This window comes from Endocarpon pusillum, assembly GCF_000464535.1.
Source record: "Endocarpon pusillum Z07020 unplaced genomic scaffold scaffold1575, whole genome shotgun sequence".
Taxonomy (NCBI): domain Eukaryota; kingdom Fungi; phylum Ascomycota; class Eurotiomycetes; order Verrucariales; family Verrucariaceae; genus Endocarpon; species Endocarpon pusillum.
Window position 1 is genome coordinate 151989 of NW_006916035.1, and position 19352 is coordinate 171340.

Sequence of the window (19352 nt, forward strand, 5' to 3'; positions counted from 1 at the left end):
CAGAAGCAGCTAGTCGCACATTGTCAAATATCTAGATTCTAGCTTTTTAGGTAGATAGTTGAGCGATTCTCTAATCCCCTCGAATCCAGCTAGGTTAATGGCGCTTGCGCTTCCACTTCAACGGGATGTACCACATCGTTCTCTTCTAGAGACTTAGTGGATCTTGGCTGGTACATACACTGTCTGAGACGTTCCGTCAGTACTCTCATATCCTCGTCTGAATCTTCGCTGTAAGTCACCTGCCCTTCTTTGACAGTCAATTGAAACAATTTCAACTCCCTCACATCTTGCAGTTTGGCGCACCATGGCGGATCCTTTCGCGGCCATTCTGGGAATATACTACCTGACTGTATAACAAGTTCGAGAACCTCGATTCCGGTCATATCGTGGGCGATGATATGCCACATTAATGTCCAGATCCCATCAAACTTGCCGTACCAAGGTGCTGAATGCAGCCCAGAAAATGGCGGGTACTGGGTCTCCAGATAGACCCGCAAATGTTTGATTGCCCTCAAACGCTGCCTAGGGATCGTTTGGCGAAGGTTGAGCAATGTCTCCGGATCGTCAATATCGAACATGTTGGATTCGTAGGGAAGGTTGATTGCTTCACGATATATTTTTTGACAGGTTCGTAACAAGGCAAGAACATGCGGATTAGAGCTTGAAGGAAGCGAAAGCAGCTCAACAGAAGGTGCGTGTGGAAGTGGAGCACCGGGATAACGATCCAGATAGTCACGATAAGAGGTGGTTCCAATCTCATGCCTCCAGTATGCTATGGCCGGAAGACAACAGGATCGACCGGGATCGCTCGATGAACCAACATCGCAGCGATGGTGGCCCACCCGCTTTGGCACCTGCATCAAGTGATACGTTTGGCCTCCAAGAACGTAATGCCATATCATCGTCCGGATCTCGGCTGGTAGACGGCTAAAAAGAGGGCAGTCTTTCTGCCCACTTTGCGGGATCGTCGATGATACAGACAAATCTCGCTTTCGGACCGGACCTAACGGTCTGACTCTTCTTGCTTCTCTGCCACGCTCAAGCCTTTTGTGACTCTCCTCCCTCTCTCGCTCAAAATCGTCATCGTGCCTCAAAAGGTTTGGGCAGCACGTCAATCTGCCCACGCATACACACAATATGCAAGGACAACAGATGATATAGAAGGCGCAACTGCAAACGTTTCGGCCCAAACTCCTATACCATGACGGCATATTCTAGATAGACCGACCTCCTCGCCCAGAAGGGATGTTCCTACCGACGGCCGGGGCTGCGGGGGCGCTTGACCAACATCGCCAAAAGGCTATAGAGTAATTAAACAAGCACTAAATGAAGGACAATAAATTGAGCACTTTCCGAATAGTGGCAGCTCCTCTAGAGTTGGTGGTTTCAGATGTTGGAGGTTGTCTCACGCTACGATGGCTGATAACTTAGTGGGTGATGCTCAGCACAGCCTTCTTCCTGGGCGGTGCGCGCAGACTACTACGTAGTATACGCACCTGTGGCTAGGGGGCATCAGGAACTCGCCAATCAGATGCATGATTTTGGCAGTCTCTTGGTCTGTGCACCAATCAGTGGAAGCAGGCTCACTGACCTATCGTTCATGCATGTACTGTTGCGGCACAGGAGGAAACCCTTCGACCTATTTTCTCACTCTGCGGCTTTCGTTATAGCCTGGGAAGCCTGAAATGGGGCCGTCGGGATTTATCGTTGGGCGCTCTTCAAAAGCTCATAAGCCCGCAGTATGCCTTGACGGGTGGCTCTATGGACATACTCATCTGGATCAATTCATTCCTCTCTTCTACTCATTCCCATGGATATGGAGGAAGCAGCTCCCTTTCCTCGTGCCTCATTCTATCTTGCTTCCCGCCTTGCTAGCGTAGTGCAGAAGTTTAGGCATCGTCTGCAGAAGAAGGTGCAGCAGAAGAAGAAAAGCCCCAATCCTTTTGGAGTCTCATACTACAGAGGGATCAGGCTCAGAGCGCTATCGGACCTTGAGAAGTAGTCACATTCTGTTTGGTATCGTCGTTTCAGTAGCTGACCTTGATCAGGTCTGCTTCTCCATGCCGACTGACAGTCACCAAAGAGCCCAGGTCAGCGGTAAAGCATCAAGACCATGGCAGATGGATCAATGAACTGCTTCGCGACCTGAACGATCATAGCAACTTTCCAGCGTTCTCCTTGACAAGAGTTGCATCCGACGACAAACTACTTCTAAGTAATGCCCAAGACAACCTGATCGAAACGCTCGCCCAACATGCCACAGTACAACAGGCTGCCTACATGTTTGATAGTTCGACCTTTCTCATTGGAAAGCTCGAAGCAGTTCAATTGAGCAAAGTTAAGAGCTGGGCAGACACCGATCCAGACTGCAAAAGGCTGAAAGAAGAATCATACATTGCCAACTTGCTTCATCTGCTGCGTCGACTCCAATATGTTCTCTTCCAGATCCTCGTGCATAGGAGCATCACTCGACTGGATGAGTTCGCTTCACACTGGCAAACATACTGGCAACAGCAAAAGAAGCTCGGCGATGATTGGTTTACGGAGTGGCCTTCCGGACAACGACCGCTCAGCACAACATGGCCATGGAATATACGTCCATCTCTGGTCATACTCTGGGGCGTCTGCTGGATGTTCTATACTCCTGAGCAGAGCAACGAAGATAAGCCTCGATCTCCAGCTGCTCAACAACTCGTGGACGGGAGCCGGAACTGGACACTGCCAAGCAACTTTTCAGCAGACGATGAAGAGGTGGAGCAAGGTACGTCAAAGCCTCAGTCTCCAATGTCGGTAATGATAATGACAAAGATAACAGTCCGACGTGTATCACTGCCAAACGATACACACTCGATTGTGCCGACCACAAATAATGCGCGGCCGCATTCACAAGCACGGAATCATCCGTTGCAGGTGCAGGCAGCAATGGGTCGGAACTTGAATCTGCCTAGCTCCCGACGGCTTAGCGCTGGGGCACAGCCACAGTCACCTAATCATCCTTACCAGCGCCCCCAGTTTGAACTCTACCAAGGTGAGTCACAACTTAGAGGCCTGACCAGCATTTCCCGGGGAGGCAACCCTTGATGAGTCCTTAAGCCTGGCGCTAACCATGCATTAGGCATCAGTCATGGTACCGTTGACGAACCCCAACAAGGAGTGAGCTCCACGTCGCTTCATCCTCCTTTCTATAATCAGCCTCTTCCTCTCTACTCAAACCCTACTGAGTCACGGGATTCCGTCTCTAGATGGACAGCTTCAATAAGTGGCGATATTTCGACCACGTACGCAAACATCGAACAGGTCTCATCAAATGTCTGGACTGGGTATAATCAGCAAATTCCTCCTCCCATCCACCCGCCACGAACACCTGTTCCTCGTTTCGAAGTCTCCCCCGTTCAAGGACAGAATTTCGTACCCGTGTTCGACCCCGTCGGTACTCAGGGGTTATACCGTCCATTTCCTCAACCAGCCTTTGGCCAGAATCAGGATATGGGTGGCACTGATGATTATCCGAGTCCGCATAGTGAAGGAGGGCGGCAACCTTCGATCACAACCCCAGCGTCAATGCCAGGATCTGTCAATGCCGATCACATCACCACACCAAGCTCCGATGGAGGCAAAGGTCTGAACATTTCGATCAAGAGGGGTGATCCTCCACGCAATGCTCATAACCAAATCTACTGCGCCCATCCGGAATGTGCAAAGGAAGCTCTAATCTTTCGCAGACCGTGTGAATGGAAGTATGTGTGATCACCCATTTGTCAGCCAAACAAGCACTAATTTTATCACAGCAAGCATATGGACAAGCATGATCGACCGTACAAATGCCTCGAACCGGGTTGCGACAAGGTGCAAGGTTTCACCTACTCAGGAGGACTGCTCCGTCACCAAAGGGAAGTCCACAAGAAGAACAATTCTGTGGGACGCGACCTGTATTGCCCAGTTCCGAACTGTAATCGAAGTAGTCATCAACCGTTCACTCGACAAGAAAACCTGAAGGAGCACATGCGTCGACGGCATCTCCCAGAAGGGGAAATAACCTCTCCGGGGCTTCAGAGTGTTGTAACAGCGTCAGCAACACCATCCAGACCACCTCCGGATCGTCCACGGAAACGAAAGCGAATTACCTCAACAGACTACAATCATGAGCTTCAGTTTCTTGAGGAGCCGAGTGACGACGAGGAACAGTCAGAGCAAATCAAGCGATTAAGGAGAGACAACGAACGGAAAGACAACACAATCAGTGAGCTCAGCAGCACAAATTATAAGCAAGCCAACAAAATCAGGGAGCTTGAAGGGATGCTCGCCACTATAAAGGGGAGGATGTGATCTATGGTTTGGGAAATGATGGAATCCACTACGACACTTGATTTAAGGTGTATTCAGATATGGGGAGTTCTTTTCTTTCTGCAAGAATTTCATGTTCACTGGCTGGGTAGAATCATCGACGGCACGGCGTTGTGGACTGGGTGCAGAGTATGCTGTTGTGGGTTTCTGGGGAGTCTGGAGGCTGTCATAGTCAAGCTCAATCTCCACACCATATTATTTTGGTTGCTATTATACGGTGATACCCATCTCATACGTCAATATATGTGTTATGAACAATCATTTGCTCGGATCCTAAACCATGCAAGCTGCAAGTTGAAGAAGCAGGCTTTCCTGCCGGCAAAGTTGTCCCTCCTTATCCTGAGTTCCGATCCGAAGAAAGGTGCTGCCACACTGCCTCCAATCAGGCAACCACAAATTTGCCGCCGCGTCATCGCGTGCTTCCAACACGAAAATCTCGCCTGATCACATGCAGCCAATTTAACCTCATTCAGTTTAGCTCAAACTTTTCGATGAGACCTTCACCATCCTAAACCATGAACGATATCGAGGCCCAAGCCTCTGACTGGTTGTCATCCGAATCGAGGATGCAGCTCGAGGATGCAGCCATCATCCATCTAAATTTCGGGCCCGCAGAGACATTCTTGCCAGGAAAGGCGAAGATCCGTGAGAGGCCTGCAACCGCACCCGCCAAGTATGTGGTTTGTGCTCTATCAGGTACACCAAGGAAGGGAGGTGGAGAACCTTGAGCAACATGTGTGTAGCCTACGCTAAGGGGCTCGAAGACAGCCTATGCAACGAGGCGGCAAAAGTTATATGGCAATTTCGGGCGCCCGCAACCGATCTAACAAGTCATGCCAGCCTGCTGTGATCTGCTTTGATCAAAACCCCGGCCCCTACTTCGCACCCTTTGTGTTGTGCCTTGTCCCAAATCCCTCGTTCTTGCTTTCTAGTCATTTCTTTGCCATCTTGAGTTTTTTTGGTTTCAATCTACAAGCGGTGGCTTCCCACAAGCGCTTTGTGAGACTTTCCCTCCTGGTGGGCAACCGCTGGCGTTTCTCATCTGCCTCTGGGTTAGCTGAAAAGACATGCATTCCCTGTCCCTAAGCGCTAGGGGATAAGATTTAGAGACCACACTCTTGGCTTACTGCCCTCGGACACTGCATGCTATGCAGGGATGATATTGATTCACCCAACCGAGTAGTTCGGATGGCTTTCTGATTCCAGAATGGGTGCCTTGGGCTGTCCGTTGCTTCTCCCGTATGCACAATGCTAGATCTGTTTCAGTACCTATGCATTCAATCGAAGTAGGATTACAGGAATCTTGAGGAGGGTCCCGCTCGATACGCATTGCAACCCCGATCCTCCTGTTCTCTTGCGCCACAGGTGTAATGGAAAAGTCATTTCACATTACGAACTAGTACATCCACATATTGCCAACTCATCTTATTACAGAACTCTGTGGTTGTTCTGGCTGGTTGGCTTTAGCGCTGGAGTATCATATGCAAGCTCGCATGTGGTCACATTAAGTGATTTCTACTGATGCCAGGTCACAATTGACCTGTGACCTGAGTTTCAAGCACTGCTGGACGATCATTGGGATTCTGCCTGCTCATCACACGCATGTTGGCGTCTTAGCATCTTTACAGCTGAAAGGAGTGGACTGATTGGCACACCCCCCTGAAACAGAGACCACAGATTAGTGCTCTGTGGAGACAGATCTAGCTATGCAAGGCGGCAAACAGCTTTCAAATTTATTTCCGCTGTCGTACGGCAGAGTGAGAGAGCCACCATAATTCCAATCATTTTTAACGAGGCGAAGTAACAAGGACCCAAAATAGCCTACTTCCCTAGGCTAAGATTTCAAGTGGTTGGTCCAATATTCTGCTGCAATGTTTGCAAGATCCAATTGTTGGGAAGCATGCATGAGTTAAGCCACACCTACTCCTGATTCAGCACCTACAGGTGCATTTCGGTCATTTTGGGTGCTTTCCTGGCCCAATACGTATGCCAGAGCCTTCTAAAGTCTTGAGACGATTACATCTTGGATCTGTCTTGACTGAGAATCTTTGTTGCTACAATGCTCACCATGCATCGGGCTTGCGGTAAGGAGTAAGTACTGGCCAAGTCGTCTTTCTGTTTACAGGTAGGTTGTTTCACCTAGGCGAGCTGTCAAAGGCGAGTGCATGTGCGCAAACAGTCTATCCGCATCCAGCCAGATAGCAAACACATCGTGCCTGCTCATGAGGATTCCTCTTGCTTCTGATGGAGAGAATTCTTTTATCAGAGCAGATTCATGTCTCATTTCATCACAACACCTTCGACACGTACGCGAATACAAAAAACCTCCATGAGGTCGAAAGATGGCATCGCAGCAGATCACAGCTGCTTCACTCTGCTTTGCCGGCCAATGCAATCTTTACCAGGACTTGATACAGCCCGGTTTCAGCATTACCTGCAAAGATACACTCTACAACCACTACCATAACATCGAGTGAAGCGCAGCCATGGTCGGAAAGCTGCTCTTGAGGCTTCTTCGTAAGGCAAGAAGAGTGCTCCTTTGTGGATGTCAACTACGACCCAAAAGTTATCACAAATTCCGGCAAACCCCTTTCGATGAACGCAACTCTCCGAGTTCTACAGCGACCGTTCACGGTAGCCCTGTATCCCTCTGTCACCGCCGTGAATTTTATCTCCACAGGAACGGCCACATTTATTCACCTGAGCGTACATCACCAACTTCTGACTGTCCTCCTGATGATTGCTACCCCGAACACAAGATTGAGGAGCGGATGGACGATGTGCGATCGGCTAATTATTCTCCAGGATTGAACGAGACCTGTTCATACGAGACCTTGAGTCGATTGAGCGACAAATTCGAGGATGTGAAGGGAGAACTGGCCATTCGCATGCAGGAGCTTGAGGCTCAGACCCTCCTAAAACATCGATGCATGAAGAAGCTTCACGCGATGAGGCAGAAGATGGCTTCATTGCAGGCTAAGAACAAATCTTTCAGAAGAACTATCAAAAATCTCACTCGAGAATTGCGAGAGTTGAGTGAGCCGAAGGCAAAAACTATCGACCACGAGTGTCACCCGCCTCAGCCTATTCATGAACTTGAACATCCCAATCGAGCCTATCAAGAAGACCTGTCCACCCATTTCAGATCCGCAGAGGATCAGCAACGCGTCGGGTTTCCTACCCAACAATTTGAAGTGCAATCACCTTCCCAAGAAACAGAGCATGCTGGTTATAGCACTCAATGGTCGATTTGGCAGAATGTGCAAAATATCAATAAAAGTGTGCGGGCGAAGTGGACGAGATCTGTCTCTTTGGACACAACCCGGCAGGTGGCTGCCCAGTGCTCGCAGTGGGTCTGGGAGCTGCTCTGCCTCGAAAATCTCACTTCCCAACTTCGAGCATGTGCACTTAGATCCTGAGAAGTGGACCTAGAGACAGGGGGGTGGTTTTGAAGTCATGGTATGGGTTCGCATACATCTGGGCATAGGCCGCTTTACCTTTGCTTATTTCGATATGATTGTTTCATAGTTTTGGTACTCCACTGGTTTCTTCACTTGAAAGCGATGGTGAGCTTTCTGAATTTTTCACACTTGTATCATTTAATTACCACCTGGAACTGATGTCTTCCTAGGACCCAAGCCTTACCCTAACCATATAGCCTATACACATAGCTTGGTTGGATGGTGAACCCAAAGCTTTTTCTTCCTTGCCCATTGCGCAAGCAGCATCCCTACTACGCGCGAACCTGTGCTCTGGCCAGCATTTTGCGTCTCCAAGTGGACCAGCTTCAAACAATTTCTTTCCGTTCCTCTTAGCTTTCTCGATCAGATCCATAGGCTGTATTGAGTACTGACGCTACACCACGTGAAGGTAGGAATCTCTTGCAGAGCTCCTTGTCCCCCACCCAGGCTAGGTTGCCCAAGAACCCTCCTCCGACATCGAGCGGAGCGTCCGACAATTCAAACCCAGGGAACGCTATAGTAAGCCATGATATTGCCCAGCTAAGGTAGGCTGCCGAATCTTCTTCCACTTGCTCTATATGCATTATATGCTCCTCCGACTGCTTCACCTTCGCCATTCTGGTATGGCAGGCTTCGGATCTCTACGTCCAAGGATATCAACATCGAAGGCAGCAAAATGAACTGCTGCTGCATTATGGCTGCTGCTAGACAACTGGGTTGTCCTCCCATCTCGAGGAGCAGCACAGCGCATCATTTCATCTGACGTATACATGTAAGAAAAGATGCACTCCCCACGTCGCTGTTTCTCTTTCTCTTTCTCTCTCCTCTTCCTCTCCCTTTCATCACACTCTGCCTGTTCGCGTTGCATTTCGCGAGTCTTCTCTTCTCGTCTCCTCTTCTCATTCTTGTGTAGCTATTTGCTTTTCTAGACTGCTATAGTACGCGTCTCTCATTCTTTGCTATCGGCATCTCGAGCGATTCATTTTACGCTCTCCTTCGAGCTCATACTCCAGTCTTCAGACGGTGGCCCTCTGGCGACTAGTTGACTGAGTGCGCGCCTCTGTGTGAGAAGTTGACCTAGCATCAGACCGACCTCGATGACAACGACGATGCCGTACCGAAAGTTCAGTGGATTCTTGATCATCTGCTAGAGGATCGTTCAAGTGTTCGACACACTTTGATGCCTCCCCTCACCAACCTTGGTGATATATCCCTGAGGTCTATCATATCCTGGTGTATTAGTTCTAGTGTGTCCACCTACCGCTATGTAGGGAACTGGACCAGTCACTGCAGCAGTTGGTAGTAAGGGCGCTTGTGTCAGTGGTACAAATTCATCACAACGCTGGCTCACAATCAAGATATGCACTATGTCCGCCAAGAAATTTTGGTCTAGAACGAAGCTGACACAAGGCCTCTCCCGCGAAGAAATACAGAGTCTGTCAATGGTAAGCTTGGAAATGGTGCAAAATTTCTTGGTGGATTAAGAGCAGCGGGGTTGCTGCTCTACAGAGATCGTGGAGCATTAATGCGAGCTAAAACCTCTGCGAAAGAAGACCATTTCTCCGTGGACTTGGTGCAGGATGAGAAGATGCAGGCGGACATGCCTTCTTTGTTTGCGAAGCTTCGAGAACATCGTGAAGGGCTAGCATCGACAACAAGGTCCGTTGATGTTGACAACGGTGGGCCACAACAGAAGGGTGAAGAGGACGAGGAGAGGAGTCTGCATGCTGCGCAGATCAACGGCGTCATGATAGAGTGGCACAGAAATATGAAATGGACTACTAGGCCGATTTATAGCTCCAGCAAAGGCTCCGACTCTGTCCCACGAAAGGCGGAAACGCATCAGTCAACACAAGTCGAGCTGACAGGAGAGGAGGGATATAGAAGCGGCAAAATGGGAAGATTTTCGACAAGCTGAAGTACGCCACGACAAGGGCGCCAATGACCCTTGCAGAAAGCCAAATTCGACTCTGTGGCTAGCTCGCAGATGAGAAGTGCGATGAGAGGAACCATCTTTGGACGATATGGTTAAAGAAAAGGAGTGAATCATATCCAGAACACTGGTCCACGGCTTCGAAATGTCATCGCTTTCATGACATGTGTGAGAGAGCTCCACGACTTCATCTTTGACATTTTTGACCGCGCTATTGCTAAGGAACCCAAGCCGCAAGAGCTTCTGCGCACCATGCGAAGCAGGGTAAATGATCTGTCACAGCCCCGAGCAGACCCTAATACTGCATGTAGGCGAGTGCAGCGACTCTCAAACCAACAGGGTGGGGGAAATCCTTGAAAATGTTGCCTGCGCGGTCGGACCATCATGCATCTGCGAAGGACAAACCGCTAACAGATCTATAGGCGAGTATTCCTCAATTGCCTTAGGCTGTGAGCACCTTCACTGTCTCTTCCATTGTCCGGCTGGGATCCTAAGAGGAAAGATTATCTATCACAGAGGGAAGGTGCTGCAGGAACGAGAGAAATAATCACACATCATTGCCAGCTCTTACTTTGCGATGGACATTCTTGAATACTTGAAAGCATAAGGTCTTTGCCTCTACCTCTGCCCGCGCCGACGGTGGTGATTCTTCACACCATGACGCTGTCTCTCACTCCGCCGCCCACGAGATCCGGACATAAAGAATGGGACAGACACTATTATTGATCCACTATCGTGGCACCTAGTTGGGTTGGCCATTTTGCTGTCTGCCTCAGGAATTAGTCACCCGGCTCAACTTCGGCTCAGCCTCTGCTTAGGCCGTACTGCCTCCGCTTCTGCTGCTCACCCTCTTGCTGTAACATAACGCTCTGAGGATTTGGCTATACAATATAGTCAAACCTGTCACGTGCCTGTGTGATCGTTGTTGCGCATCTTGTGACGCCTTCGTTTATATCACTACCAAGCACAGCAGCTTATCCCTTGTCAATAGCTATATCGTTTATATCGATTTCTCCATCAATTGCTGATCAATTTGGCTCGGAATTGGCTCAATTGTCTTCTACATATACAAATTGACTCATTTGACAAATCGTAGAGGCCGAATTGATTTGACTCAGGCACAGATTTGAATGATTTGCCAAGCAATTGATTTGATTGAGTTGACTAATTGGATTCAACTGGACACCCTGCCATCCAGCCCTGCTGCTGACATGACCGCCCGCCTAATTTCGCGTCCCGACGCAGTCTCAGCGGCGTCCCAAGAAGTCGAAGGTTCAGATCTCGATAACCATAACTTGGCTGAAGGACGATGCAATCTTTGCGGGAAATGCACCAAGGTGGTAGGCGATCTGAAACCATCGACCCCAAACGAGCGGCTGGACTTTGGGGTTGACGGCGAGGGATACAGCGTCAATTGGGACGTTGCCAAGGTGAAGGACTCTGCCAAGAGATGCGACTTGTGTCGCCTTCTCGTTGAGATGTTCCACCTCGACCAACCCAAAAACGCTGTCTCTTCCGGCACAATAGACGGTAGCTTGATTCCCCTGGGCGAGCACTACACTCTGGCCACGGATCCCCCCTCAGGTCCAGACACACTCGACGCGGCTTCAGCCTCTCGGTTGCTCAGCCAGATGCTCCAGCCCATACGCCGGATCTGGTCCCCTAAGCCGAGCGCGCCGACTTCCCAGCGATCACTCTGGCGACCTGACGTCAGAGACAAGGGGAATTGGAGTTTGGTCTCGGCTGAGATAAACGGGAAGTTCAAGGAAGGCTATCCCAAGACGTACAGTAGCTGGACTCTGGGCCGACAGCTTGTCATGTCCTATAACGGAAGGTGGCCGCAGGAAGTCTTGTGGGAGTCGGAAAATGGACCGGCTTCTTCGAAAGCTGAGGACGGAAAAGAGGAACCGAGCGGAATACAGAAAGGTGGAGTGCAAGAAGCAGGAGCAACGGTGGGGGAAACAGAGGAAGTTGCAGCCAGAGCGAGAAAGGAGAAAGATCTTTTTGAAGTCGCCATCCACCAACCAGAAATATTCAACTCGATTCAGATGGCCCGATTCAACTCCTCCCGATCGGACCCAGAGAGTGCCTTTTTCGTCAGGCAAATCTCATCTCGACGACAAAATATCCCGCTGATACGGTCATGGCTCGATCGCTGCCTCAGAGGGCACAAAGGGGGCTGTCGATTATCCTTAGGAGGGCCCAACATCCGCAGCCTCTCCATCCGCGTCATCGATGTGGAAGCAAGATGCGTCGTCAAGGCACCCCGCCGTTGCCGCTACCTCGCCCTGAGCTACGTCTGGGGCAACGCCAAGCAGGTCCTGCTCAAGACGACGAACGAGAAAGCCTTCTCCCGTCCAGGCGGCCTGCCCGACGGAATCCCCGCGACGATCGAAGATGCGATGGCCCTCTGCCGGATGTTGGGGGAGAGGTATTTATGGGTGGACGCGCTGTGCATCTACCAGGATCCCCCCCCTGAGAATCCAGGCACGGGTGTTGAGTTCAGGGCTACTGTGGCGGCGCAATCGTTTCAGCAGCTGCAGATTAGAAACATGGACGCTATCTTCTCCAGCGCCATCTTGACCATCGTCAACGCCGCTGCAAGTTCCGCAGACGATCCCATATCCGGCGTCCGATCTGATGCACCATGTAGAGTCCCGCTCCCATCCGTCGAGATTGGGAAGAACCTGCAAGTCGCTGTAACGATCGCGGATGCCTGGGGACCCGTCTCATCTCACTCTAAATGGGATACTAGAGGCTGGACATTCCAGGAGAAGATCCTGTCGAAGCGCCTGCTAGTGGTCACAGAGTACTTTAGCTTCTTCCGCTGCCCATCCATGCTTTGGAGGGAGGACCGCTTTGAGGCGGATCTCTTCAAAGAGACAGCTAGAGAAAAGGCACAGATCTGGGAGTCGGGAGACGTGCGAGGCTTGCACTACCCCACCCCAAGAAGCAAAAGCCAAGAGCCGGCGCAAAAGACGCTGGACGTATACCAGAAGCTCGTGCAGATCTACACCACCAGAAACTTCACCCACGACAAGGATGTACTCCTGGCGTTCCAAGGCATCGAGAAGGCAATGGAACCGTCGGTGGGCGAGTTCTTCTGGGGCTTGCCGAAGAGGGGCTTCAACGCCGCGCTCACGTGGGCCTTTACTGGTCAGTCCAGGCGTCGTGAAGACTTCCCAAGCTGGTCGTGGGCAGGGTGGAAGGGCCCCAACGGGCTCGAGTTCATGTCGGACATCAGCAAGCGCGTGGATGTGCGGGGAGGCAGGATCCCATTCTACCAGCTGATCGCGCGGCGACGAGTGCGCCGCACGAGAGGAGAGCCACCGCTTTCTCTGGCGGACGAAGACGTCGACGTTTGCATCATCAACAAATCCTGGCTCGGTGACGAGGAAGACCACATCGCAGGTGCTTTTCGGACAACCGAAATCATTATGGTCCTCCGACTCGGGGTCCGTCTCGGCGAGTCAGTCGTCCACCCTGGCAAGCCGTCGCTGAGAAGCTAGGCCTGGACAGTCCCCTCCTCGTTGACCGGCTGGATCAACTACTAGTATTCTATGCCATGGCCATAGAGGCGGATCCCTTAGGCAACGACTACAACTTTGGTTACGGGGTGCCAAACGACCATGCAACGGGAGGAATGCACTCCTCCGGGTCCGCCAACCCCCTGCCTCGGAGAGATAGTCCTACCACAGAGTTCAGGCAGCGCGACTGGATCGTAGTGCAGCACTTTGGAGGCAAGTACCTCACGATAATGCTCATCGAATGGGTCGATAACGTGGCCTACCGTGTAGAGCTGAAGACCCGGGTTTATACCCCGGATTTTTTAGTGGCTGGGCCACGGAGGAAGCTCATTATTCTCGGCTGAGAATCTCTTGGACGAGGATGAGGCCGCACGCGATGTCTGATGTCTCTGGTGGGTCCTGCCTGATGGCCGCGCCGGCCGCCAGTATTGATTGCCGCGCCGGCCGCCAGTATCTGCCGCACCGCGAAGAGTAAGAGTCGCCGCCTTCTGCCGCGCGGGGGGGGGTCTTGGGGCCATCCGACTTTGTTGGTGGCAGCTGGGCTCAGACGTGCTATCCGCGCCCCTAGCTCGTGCGCTGACGCTTACTTCATCCTCCCAAAGTCGGACGCTAGACTACGGTCTAGCGCCAACATCTTAATCGAGATTGCTGTTCAAACGATAACATGCACTTGGCTAACACCACCACAAGATTTTTGTACGCAATTATCTTCCACCACAACGCCAAAAAAACAATAACGACATCGACTCCTGTATCCAGCGGGCACTAGCATCTCTTCCGGAAGGCGAACCATAGCGCTAGGGTGGGGTCCGCATTCGGGAGTGGAAGTATTCTACCAGGAATCGCCTCTTTCGTCCTAGAGTTTGAGTGGAAACGCCGTAAGCTTGATGCATTTTACCCCCCGCTAGTAAGGAGGGCGGCCGACCCGCTCCGACCAGGCGGTGGATTTTTCCTTTTATGAGTGTAATGAGAGAGACTAGACTATGCGGTGGATTCCGGCTCATTTTACGTCCGGGTGGGCTGCTCTATTGAAAGCAAGGATTGACTGTTACGAGTAGTTTAACATTCATTTATGACCTCCATCCTCTACCTTCTTCCAAGATCGAGAACGTCCGCTTCTTAGCTTCTGCCTCTATTTTCTACTTCAATGGCCTTTGGAAGGGTGGTAAGCTCGGAGTTCAGAATGATTCGGCATGCAATAACAGAAGCCATCAAGCGAGCTATCACGATCAAGCTGTCCGTTACCGAGATGAACAGCATGGTAGAAAATACTAGCGTGCCAAAAATGATGTGGCAAGCAGTAAAGGTGGACGTGACCCACGAAGCGAGGAAGAACTTCCAAGATTCTGGGAGTATGGTCATCCGAATAGCCTCTTGTCGCGCCAATAGTTCGGATTGACTTGTAACAAGGTTTAATGTGTGCGGATGACGGTGGGCGTTTCCGTTTTCTGTCGTCTTTGATGTCATCTCGATACGAAGACGAAGAGTAAGGACTCCTAGAACATGGATAATCATACCAAGAAATGCCCAAAGAGCAACAATGTACTCCTTACTAGGCGTGATGGTAACAATGACCAGCGCTCCAAGTCGGTAGGCAAGTTCACCGACGTTGGCGATGGATGCAGCTGCGAGAAGGTATTGCAAAATCGCAACCACCTTGTGTGCTCGGAGCAGAAAACGCGGTCTATCGATGTGTCTTTCAGGAAGATCCTCAATCGCTTTAGTGTATTCAAAAGAGCGAAAAGCGAACACGCTGGGAGATCCAGCGGCTAGAAACAGCGCAAGAAGAGGACGCCGGGCCACAATAGCAAGCATTGCCGTCTCCAATGGGCTGGATCCTAGGGTCGCGAGAATTGTTGGCGTTAGACCGAGTAAGACTTGAGCGCTGGCCATCTTGGACTTGACAAACTCGGGAGCCGCGTTCAGAATGCATTCCACAACTGGAGAGTGTGGCCTGTCCAGGCCAAAACCGCGTAGTATAGAGTCGACTTTTATAGAGTTATCCTTGTTGACGAGATAGTCGGCGTACTGCTCCGAGCAATTTTCGCGGAGGATACGTTGGAAGCCATCGTTGTACCCTGGGAAGAACTTCTCTAATAATTGGTTGTCCCAATCTGCAGACGTGAAGGAGATTTGGGTGATGAGGATGAATGAAAATGTCAGGACAAGACTTGCGTAGGCTGGCATCAGGGCTGAACTGATGTTGACAAAGGAAAATGTGGAAGATTGAGAACCCGCAGAAAGCTGTAGTCTCTAACCCCTGTGAACAGCAGAGAAAAATTTGCAGAAAGCTCACTAAAGAAAGCACATACAAGAAGCAAACGGACTCCGCTTAATATGAGGTACATGAAACTAATTGTTGGACGTCATCTACTTTCACGTGACTGTTGCCTTGACAAAACAGGCAGACACTCATATACGTAGTAGTGGGGGCGGCGAGCTCGTAACAGAGGGCCCAGAACGTCTCTGGGATGCTTCTGTCTGAGGAAGATTGGGGCCCTCAATGGCACGAGTGGCCGGGACCACCCTCGAGATACAAATAGGGCCAAGGGTAGATAAGCCCCTAGCAGGTTTTTGGAACGCCACCAACTCCTGGGACATTCACACTGACAACCGAGAAACGCCACTGACGGTAAGATCGACGATGCGCCACATTGGGCCTTGGCGCCAACGACCCGAAGGGTATACCCGGTGAAGTCTTCAGCTCCCCATGACCAAGGGACCAGCTGTATCTGGACCGGAATCATCGTCCAATTTCTCGAGGCAAAAGAGCTCAGTGGCTTTGCGGCAAATCCCATCCCGGCCGTTTCGTACGCCAGCTCTAGGTCTTACGGATGAGGCATTATTCTGCTTATCCATACCGTAGGATCGAAGGCGAGCGCCTCTTCTGCCCCCACATGATACAGGGCTCATCCCAGTGGGGGTAACAGTGTTGGAACTGATCTCAGTAAATGAGACTCGCGGAAGTGACAAGATGATAATGCGACTAAGTAATGCAGAATACGAGATATTGATAGAGTATCAGACGTGGGGGATGGTCATGAGAGTATTCAACAAAACGTACAAGAATCGAGGTGATAAGAACGAGGAGACCATCTCCCCTAGGAGATTCGAACTAATCAAGATTCAACAGCTGTATCCTCACAAGTAGAAAAAGAAGAACCAAACACTATAAAAATTTAAGTAATTTATCTAAATAAATGAGTTTAAAGATAATAAGATTATTATTATTATTATTATTCTTACACCTATCGAGCCATTGAGCTCATGAGGGGAGGTACTAATAGCAATCTATAAGAGAAACACTCTAGGGAAGAAAACCTATAAGCCATCTGTTTCACTTGTTCGCGTTGTACCGGGTAGTCGTGTCCTGTTACACAGGGTTACGAAGAGACATCCCACCTTCCTATCTTTTCCGGGTGGTAAGCTGTGTGGCCTTGGCTGTTAGTGTTAGTTAAGGCCGAGGTTGAATTGTGGGAGGAGTCCTGTGCGTTGTAGCCATCCTGCTGCTGCCTTGGCGCCTCTTGTCGTTGCAACCATTTTTGAATAGTCGTTAGTCCCTGCGTCTCTAAATAGCTGGCCACAGTGATTAGTGAACTCAGAACAAAAGAAGAGGATATATTTCGTAGTTTGTTGTGCTTATCTGCAGGTATATCCCTTGTGAGCCCGAATACATCCCTGTTGTGGCCTCCTTCCTTGTGAAGTTTAGCGTTAAGAGGTACCCGCGTTTAGCGGTGAGGTTATTTCTGCAGCCTTGGCATTAGGAACATCAAAATTATGGGAGTGTGCTGCAGCCTTAGCGTTAAGAATATCAAAGGGTTTAAAACCTAGCTGCAGCCTTAGCGTTAAGAACACCAAAAGTAAATTATAAAAGTAAAACTTAAATTAGCTATATTAGACTAATTATTAGTGCTAGAGATTTATAAATAGTATTATGCAATAGCCCTTAAAAAGCTCTATATAAATATATTAATTATTATCTAATAAGTTAATTATTTAGTTAAAAACAAAAAAAATAGTAAAATATTACTAATTTATAAAGTATATTTTAAGAATAACTATATTATTATTAAAGATATTATATTATAAATAATATATTATATAGAGTTAAAAATAAGCATTTAGAAAAACCTAATATAAAAATAATAGCTAAACTAATTAGTAAATTATAAGAAATTTACTTATAATAATTATTTTTATTAGAATTTAAATTGCTTATAACTAACTTAATAATAATAGTAGAAAGCTATTTAATACTTCTTTAAATTCTAAATAAGAATAAACCAAAATTAGTTTAATATTAATAATAATAAATCTTAAAAGATTAAAATAAAAAGTTACTTTTATATTTACTTACTTTCTCTTTTATAATTAATTCTATCTTATATCTTTTAATTTTAGAAAATTTTTAGAGAATATTTCTTGATTTCTCTTTCTAGAATTCTATTTATGCGCCTGACTCTAACAGTTTCCCTCTTTACAGACGTGTTTTCAGCATTCCTCATAATACCAAATTGTCTGTTTCCCTCTTTTTCTTTGTTTTTTTGATCTCTTTATCTCTATATTCTGATTCAAACTAAATCGAAATTCAGAAATAGAGAAGTCTCCTGGCCCTAAATCCCGTTTTTTAGAGGGTTTTCTTTCTTGTTTTGTACAAAATGCACAATATGTTACAGCGCCTCCCAGTATAAGAAGGTTGCCCGAGCCACGTAGCCTAGAGCTAGGCACTAGGCTTGGACACTAGGACAAGACTACCCAGATGATTGCTTATAGACAGCCAAGACTGAGCACACTTAAGGTTGCTCACCTCTGCTCGCTACTAAGCACCACTGAGCACATGCAGGTTGCTTACCTCTGCTTACCACTGAGCAGAACTGAGCATACGAATCTCTTACCTATATAAGCGTACTCCTTTCGCAGATAGTCAGATAGTTCTTCTTACTCTGTAATCAACTTATGTTATCAACTTACACTTAAGTTTAAGACATACTTGTATGTGTTACTGCACCCCTTGTTCTACCTAACTAATTCTTTAGACTTAACTTCTAGTTAAGACTTATCTTAGCTAGTTAAGCCTTAATATTTTAACTATTATTCTTTAGAATACTAAGTATAGTTAAACAAATACTATATATATGTATATTAGTTATCTTAAGACTAACCGCTACTATTAAAAGTCAGGGAAGAAATATATAATTTAAGGTTGCACTACTAGATCTCTTTTATAGAGAACAAAAGAAACTTTAAGAGTTTTTAAACTAACTAAGGATTAACTTCTTATTTTATGTATAAGTAATAGATATAGACAAAAAAAAGTCTTATATATAGCTACTTTTCTTTAAGAAGCTATATATAATTAGTTTGAATCTTACCTTAAGGATAAGCTTAAAGAAGTAATAAAGGATTAGGAACTAGATACATAATAGATCTTCTATAGCTTTACTAATTTTATAATTAAGATTAAATAAGTATATAAAGATATAGACATAGTTAAGGAAGCTAAATAAGACCTATTACATATAAGGTAAAAGAGATTTGCTACAGACTACACTTCTAAGTTTTATTAGATTACCTTATAAGTTAATTAAGAGGATGCTATACTAATAGCTATCTTTTATAAAGGACTAAAAGATTTAGTAAAAGATAACTTATTAAAGATTAATTAGCTAAGTAAATTATTACTACTAATTAAAATAGTAATCAAAATAGACAACTAGAATTACGAAAAACAACTTAAGAAAGGCCAGAAGAAAAACTACATCACATTTCTAGTATAATACAAAGTTAATATACAACGTCTAAAACATAGAACCCTAGGGTATTACCTTACAAGACAAAGTATACTAATAGACCTGAATATAACTAAGAAAGGGAAAAGACTAGGACTACTTAAGAAGAGTTAAGACAGAAAAAGCAAGTAAAGAATCTCTAAAGAATAATAGATAAAGTAATATAAAAAAGGATTATACCTAATATGCAGAAAGCTTAGCTATTATACTAAAGAGTACAAAAAGAATTAAGAATTAAATATTACAGAAGGAGTTTTAAAAAAAGAAGATTATAAGTCTTAAAGAAAGAACTAGGTAG

At 47.6% G+C, this 19352-nt stretch overlaps 7 protein-coding genes across 7 annotated transcripts; 5 read left to right on the forward strand and 2 right to left on the reverse strand.

Moving 5' to 3' along the window:
• Nucleotides 1-89: 89 nt before the first annotated feature.
• EPUS_05920 (uncharacterized protein) lies at nt 90-578 on the reverse strand (the record flags this gene model as incomplete). Its single annotated transcript, XM_007802298.1, has 1 exon — nt 90-578. One exon carries the CDS (start codon nt 576-578, stop codon nt 90-92), a length of 489 nt encoding a protein of 162 aa, XP_007800489.1.
• A 1232-nt stretch (nt 579-1810) lies between these two features.
• Nucleotides 1811-4326, forward strand: EPUS_05921 (uncharacterized protein; the record flags this gene model as incomplete). The annotated part of the gene is made up of 5 exons (XM_007802299.1): nt 1811-1998; nt 2049-2761; nt 2816-3028; nt 3116-3737; nt 3789-4326. The coding sequence occupies 5 exons, from the start codon at nt 1811-1813 to the stop codon at nt 4324-4326; spliced, it is 2274 nt and encodes a 757-aa protein (XP_007800490.1).
• A 2504-nt stretch (nt 4327-6830) lies between these two features.
• EPUS_05922 (uncharacterized protein) lies at nt 6831-7763 on the forward strand (the record flags this gene model as incomplete). Its single annotated transcript, XM_007802300.1, has 1 exon — nt 6831-7763. One exon carries the CDS (start codon nt 6831-6833, stop codon nt 7761-7763), a length of 933 nt encoding a protein of 310 aa, XP_007800491.1.
• Nucleotides 7764-9330: 1567 nt separating this feature from the next.
• On the forward strand, nt 9331-9723 carry EPUS_05923 (uncharacterized protein; the record flags this gene model as incomplete). The annotated part of the gene is made up of 1 exon (XM_007802301.1): nt 9331-9723. One exon carries the CDS (start codon nt 9331-9333, stop codon nt 9721-9723), a length of 393 nt encoding a protein of 130 aa, XP_007800492.1.
• Nucleotides 9724-10949: 1226 nt separating this feature from the next.
• EPUS_05924 (uncharacterized protein) lies at nt 10950-13247 on the forward strand (the record flags this gene model as incomplete). Its single annotated transcript, XM_007802302.1, has 1 exon — nt 10950-13247. The coding sequence occupies one exon, from the start codon at nt 10950-10952 to the stop codon at nt 13245-13247; it is 2298 nt and encodes a 765-aa protein (XP_007800493.1).
• A 56-nt stretch (nt 13248-13303) lies between these two features.
• EPUS_05925 (uncharacterized protein) lies at nt 13304-13609 on the forward strand (the record flags this gene model as incomplete). The annotated part of the gene is made up of 1 exon (XM_007802303.1): nt 13304-13609. One exon carries the CDS (start codon nt 13304-13306, stop codon nt 13607-13609), a length of 306 nt encoding a protein of 101 aa, XP_007800494.1.
• Nucleotides 13610-14384: 775 nt separating this feature from the next.
• Nucleotides 14385-15452, reverse strand: EPUS_05926 (uncharacterized protein; the record flags this gene model as incomplete). Its single annotated transcript, XM_007802304.1, has 1 exon — nt 14385-15452. One exon carries the CDS (start codon nt 15450-15452, stop codon nt 14385-14387), a length of 1068 nt encoding a protein of 355 aa, XP_007800495.1.
• Nucleotides 15453-19352: the final 3900 nt, after the last annotated feature.